This window comes from Oncorhynchus nerka, linkage group LG7 (genome assembly GCF_034236695.1).
Source record: "Oncorhynchus nerka isolate Pitt River linkage group LG7, Oner_Uvic_2.0, whole genome shotgun sequence".
In the NCBI taxonomy this organism is placed as follows: Eukaryota; Metazoa; Chordata; class Actinopteri; order Salmoniformes; family Salmonidae; genus Oncorhynchus; species Oncorhynchus nerka.
The window spans coordinates 89,833,985-89,839,984 of NC_088402.1; the positions used below are offsets into that span (position 1 = coordinate 89,833,985).

The window sequence follows — 6,000 nt, forward strand, 5'->3', positions numbered from 1 at the left end:
TTCATCATGAACAGTATTTTGGTGTGTGTTTATATGGCTATTTGCAGGGAATAAAAATGTATTTTTTGGGCCACCAGCCACTGTGGCAGGTAGATTTAAAACTCAACCAGCCAATCAGATTTTGTTATTTACCAGCCACTAAAATTATACCAACAAAAACAAACAACAACATATTAGTTTTTTCATGTTTCTAAAAACAATACAAATATTATTTGTAAGTAGTAAATGTGACAAATAATTTAAAATCACATTATTCTGCGACCGGAGCATTTTAACAAAAATATTACAGAGACAAAACTGTTCACCTGCCCCTTTAAGGGCGGGATGTTACCGTGGTAATGCGACTTGACTCCTGTTTGTGAGATTGAGTATGAGGAGTGGACACTAGATTACTAGAGTGTGTATGAGGAGTGGACACTAGATTACTAGAGTGAGTATGAGGAGTGGACACTAGATTACTACAGTGTGTATGAGGAGTGTGTATGAGGAGTGAACACTAGATTACTACAGTGTGTATGAGGAGTGAACACTAGATTACTATAGTGTGTATGAGGAGTGGACACTAGATAACTACAGTGTGTATGAGGAGTGGACACTAAATTACTACAGTGTGTATGAGGAGTGTGTATGAGGAGTGGACACTAGATTACTACAGTGTGTATGAGGAGTGGACACTAAATTACTACAGTGTGTATGAGGAGTGTGTATGAGGAGTGGACACTAGATTACTACAGTGTGTATGAGGAGTGGACACTAGATTACTACAGTGTGTATGAGGAGTGGACACTAGATTACTACAGTGTGTATGAGGAGTGGACACTAGATTACTATAGTGTGTATGAGGAGTGTGTATGAGGAGTGGACACTAGATTACTACAGTGTGTATGAGGAGTGGACACTAGATTACTACAGTGTGTATGAGGAGTGTGTATGAGGAGTGGACACTAGATTACTACAGTGTGTATGAGGAGTGGACACTAGATTACTACAGTGTGTATGAGGAGTGGACACTAGATTACTACAGTGTGTATGAGGAGTGGACACTAGATTACTAGAGTGTGTATGAGGAGTGGACACTAGATTACTAGAGTGTGTATGAGGAGTGGACACTAGATTACTACAGTGTGTATGAGGAGTGAACACTAGATTACTACAGTGTGTATGAGGAGTGGACACTAGATTACTACAGTGTGTATGAGGAGTGGACACTAGATTACTACAGTGTGTATGAGGAGTGGACACTAGATTACTAGAGTGTGTATGAGGAGTGGACACTAGATTACTACAGTGTGTATGAGGAGTGGACACTAGATTACTACAGTGTGTATGAGGAGTGGACACTAGATTACTACAGTGTGTATGAGGAGTGGACACTAGATTACTACAGTGTGTATGAGGAGTGGGTGAGGAGGAGTGGACACTAGATTACTACAGTGTGTATGAGGAGTGGACACTAGATTACTACAGTGTGTATGAGGAGTGTGTATGAGGAGTGGACACTAGATTACTACAGTGTGTATGAGGAGTGGACACTAGATTACTACAGTGTGTATGAGGAGTGGACACTAGATTACTACAGTGTGTATGAGGAGTGGGTGAGGAGGAGTGGACACTAGATTACTACAGTGTGTATGAGGAGTGGACACTAGATTACTACAGTGTGTATGAGGAGTGGACACTAGATTACTACAGTGTGTATGAGGAGTGGACACTAGATTACTACAGTGTGTATGAGGAGTGGACACTAGATTACTACAGTGTGTATGAGGAGTGGACACTAGATTACTACAGTGTGTATGAGGAGTGGACACTAGATTACTACAGTGTGTATGAGGAGTGAACACTAGATTACTACAGTGTGTATGAGGAGTGGACACTAGATTACTACAGTGTGTATGAGGAGTGAACACTAGATTACTACAGTGTGTATGAGGAGTGGACACTAGATTACTACAGTGTGTATGAGGAGTGGACACTAGATTACTACAGTGTGTATGAGGAGTGGACACTAGATTACTACAGTGTGTATGAGGAGTGTGTATGAGGAGTGGACACTAGATTACTACAGTGTGTATGAGGAGTGTGTATGAGGAGTGGACACTAGATTACTACAGTGTGTATGAGGAGTGTGTATGAGGAGTGGACACTAGATTACTATAGTGTGTATGAGGAGTGTGTATGAGGAGTGGACACTAGATTACTACAGTGTGTATGAGGAGTGTGTATGAGGAGTGGACACTAGATTACTACAGTGTGTATGAGGAGTGTGTATGAGGAGTGGACACTAGATTACTACAGTGTGTATGAGGAGTGTGTATGAGGAGTGGACACTAGATTACTACAGTGTGTATGAGGAGTGGACCCTAGATTACTACAGTGTGTATGAGGAGTGGACACTAGATTACTACAGTGTGTATGAGGAGTGGACACTAGATTACTACAGTGTGTATGAGGAGTGGACACTAGATTACTACAGTGTGTATGAGGAGTGGACACTAGATTACTACAGTGAGTGGTATGAGGAGGAGGTGAGGAGTATGAGTGGACACTAGATTACTACAGTGTGTATGAGGAGTGGACACTAGATTACTACAGTGTGTATGAGGAGTGGACACTAGATTACTACAGTGTGTATGAGGAGTGGACACTAGATTACTACAGTGTGTATGAGGAGTGGACACTAGATTACTACAGTGTGTATGAGGAGTGGACACTAGATTACTACAGTGTGTATGAGGAGTGGACACTAGATTACTACAGTGTGTATGAGGAGTGTGTATGAGGAGTGGACACTAGATTACTACAGTGTGTATGAGGAGTGGGTGAGGAGGAGTGGACACTAGCGATTGGACCAGACTCACCACCATCTCAAAGAGACTCACCACCATCTCAAAGTCGCCATGGTCGACCTCACCCTGCTCCTGACTCTCCTGCCTGCCCCCCTCTCCTCCCGTCAGCCCAGACGGCTGCATCTTGTCATCAACATCATCCTCATCATCATCGTCTTTGTCTCCTGGAGGAGGAGGAGGAGGAGGGAGAAAGGAGAACACTCAGCGTCGATGAAATCATTTAGTGGTTTCTGATTTGTCCAAGCCTTTGCTTCTAACTCTTTAAGAGATTAATAAAGTAGAGGACGTTGAAAAACTATTCTAAAATATAGAAGAACTGAAAAGTCTAAACGGTTTTCATTCTAACCCTGTTCCTGTCGAGCTCCAGTCCTCTAGGTTGTCATTCTAACCCTGTTCCTGTCGAGCTCCCGTCCTCTAGGTTGTCATTCTAACCCTGTTCCTGTCGAGCTCCCGTCCTCTGGGTTGTCATTCTAACCCTGTTCCTGTCGAGCTCCGGTCCTCTAGGTTGTCATTCTAACCCTGTTCCTGTCGAGCTCCCGTCCTCTGGGTTTTCATTCTAACCCTGTTCCTGTCGAGCTCCCGTCCTCTAGGTTGTCATTCTAACCCTGTTCCTGTCGAGCTCCCGTCCTCTAGGTTGTCATTCTAACCCTGTTCCTGTCGAGCTCCCGTCCTCTAGGTTGTTATTCTAACCCTGTTCCTGTCGAGCTCCCGTCCTCTAGGTTGTTATTCTAACCCTGTTCCTGTCGAGCTCCCGTCCTCTAGGTTGTTATTCTAACCCTGTTCCTGTCGAGCTCCCGTCCTCTAGGTTGTCATTCTAACCCTGTTCCTGTCGAGCTCCCGTCCATTCTAAGGTTGTCATTCTAACCCTGTTCCTGTCGAGCTCCCGTCCTCTAGGTTGTTATTCTAACCCTGTTCCTGTCGAGCCGTCCTCCGTCCTCTAGGTTGTTATTCTAACCCTGTTCTAGGTTGTTATTCTAACCCTGTTCCTGTCGAGCTCCCGTCCTCTAGGTTGTCATTCTAACCCTGAACCTGTCGAGCTCCCGTCCTCTAGGTTGTCATTCTAACCCTGTTCCTGTCGAGCTCCCGTCCTCTGGGTTTTCATTCTAACCCTGTTCCTGTCGAGCTCCCGTCCTCTAGGTTGTTATTCTAACCCTGTTCCTGTCGAGCTCCCGTCCTCTAGGTTGTTATTCTAACCCTAATCCAACGCACCTGATTCTAATTATTAGCTGGGTTGATAAACTGAATCAGATTAGTTACGAAATGGGATTCGAGTGAAAATCTTTCAGGAAGATTGCGCTCCAGGAAAACAGGGTTTGAAAGCCCTGGTCTGAAAGCCCTGGTTTGAAAGCCCTGGTCTGATTTCAGGGGTAGGAGATACCTACCCATGGGTGTGTTGGAGCGAGGGGGAGAAGGAAGAGTCACGTGACGGCGTTTGTTCCTGGGTCGGAGTACTCGGATCAGGGCCTGCTTACAGGCGAAGCTAACAGACGTGTCCTGGAATACAAAAACAGAATCAAAATCACTTAAAATGTATTTTATAATACACTTTTTTTTTTACACCATTTAAGTGCTATTTAGGTAACGGAACAAGTTTGAACACAGCGAAAAATGCCGATCCAGGATCAACACAGCAAAGACCACAGGTCTATGTCTAAAGCGTAACTGAGGAACGTACGGGACACAGTAGCATCTGCATGTAGATCTTGGAGGCCACGTTAATGTAGTCCAGCTCACAGGTACAGAAGCCATGGATGATGTCCACCAATGCGTTCACTGTAGCTTCAATGTGGGTCAGACCTGGAGAGGAACAACAATTGATCGATTCATATAATTAGTCTAAACAAACATCATGATTTTTTAAATAAATATATATTTTTTTTTACAGCAGATCAAAAAAGTATAAGTAGAACACGCCATGGGCCCCCCCCCAAAAAGTCAAAAAGTTAAACAAAAATGTTGGTTTGAAAATATATATATATATATATCACCAAACTGAACACTACCCAGCTATGAGACTATGTGAGTTTACCTGGTCAGACAGGTAGGGGCCAGGAAAGACAACGTGAGTTTACCTGGCAGACAGGTAGGGGCCAGGAAAGACAATGTGAGTTTACCTGGCAGACAGGTAGGAGCCAGGAAAGACAATGTGAGTTTACCTGGCAGACAGGTAGGGGCCAGGAAAGACAATGTGAGTTTACCTGGTCAGACAGGTAGGAGCCAGGAAAGACAACGTGAGTTTACCTGGTCAGACAGGTAGGGGCCAGGAAAGACAACGTGAGTTTACCTGGCAGACAGGTAGGGGCCAGGAAAGACAATGTGAGTTTACCTGGTCAGACAGGTAGGGGCCAGGAAAGACAATGTGAATTTACCTGGTCAGACAGGTAGGGGCCAGGAAAGACAATGTGAGTTTACCTGGTCAGACAGGTAGGAGCCAGGAAAGACAATGTGAGTTTACCTGGTCAGACAGGTAGGAGCCAGGAAAGACAACGTGAGTTTACCTGGTCAGACAGGTAGGAGCCAGGAAAGACAACGTGAGTTTACCTGGTCAGACAGGTAGGAGCCAGGAAAGACAACGTGAGTTTACCTGGCAGACAGGGGCCAGGAAAGACAATGTGAGTTTACCTGGTCAGACAGGTAGGGGCCAGGAAAGACAATGTGAGTTTACCTGGTCAGACAGGTAGGAGCCAGGAAAGACAACGTGAGTTTACCTGGTCAGACAGGTAGGAGCCAGGAAAGACAACGTGAGTTTACCTGGTCAGACAGGTAGGAGCCAGGAAAGACAACGTGAGTTTACCTGGTCAGACAGGTAGGAGCCAGGAAAGACAACGTGAGTTTACCTGGTCAGACAGGTAGGAGCCAGGAAAGACAACGTGAGTTTACCTGGTCAGACAGGTAGGAGCCAGGAAAGACAACGTGAGTTTACCTGGTCAGACAGGTAGGAGCCAGGAAAGACAACGTGAGTTTACCTGATCAGACAGGTAGGAGCCAGGAAAGACAATGTGAGTTTACCTGGTCAGACAGGTAGGAGCCAGGAAAGACAATGTGAGTTTACCTGGCAGACAGGCAGGGGCCAGGAAAGCGTTCTTTGGTTTGAGGGCATGGAGCTTCCAGAAGTTATTGACCAGCTGCATAATGAAGTTACATCCCTCAC

At 45.1% G+C, this 6,000-nt stretch overlaps 1 protein-coding gene across 1 annotated transcript in view; it reads right to left on the reverse strand.

Annotated features, from left to right (window-relative positions):
• The window catches only part of ubr4 (ubiquitin protein ligase E3 component n-recognin 4), a 182,047-nt gene that overhangs the window by 65,980 nt on the left and 110,067 nt on the right, over positions 1-6,000 (reverse strand). Inside the window, exons 54-57 of the mRNA XM_065020956.1 lie at positions 5,902-6,000; positions 4,525-4,646; positions 4,232-4,343; positions 2,883-3,013 (exon numbers count right to left, since the gene is read on the reverse strand). The exon at positions 5,902-6,000 is cut by the window's right edge and continues 33 nt beyond it. Of these exons, the coding sequence (XP_064877028.1) occupies positions 2,883-3,013; positions 4,232-4,343; positions 4,525-4,646; positions 5,902-6,000 (464 nt within the window). The remainder of the gene's footprint in view (positions 1-2,882; positions 3,014-4,231; positions 4,344-4,524; positions 4,647-5,901) is intronic.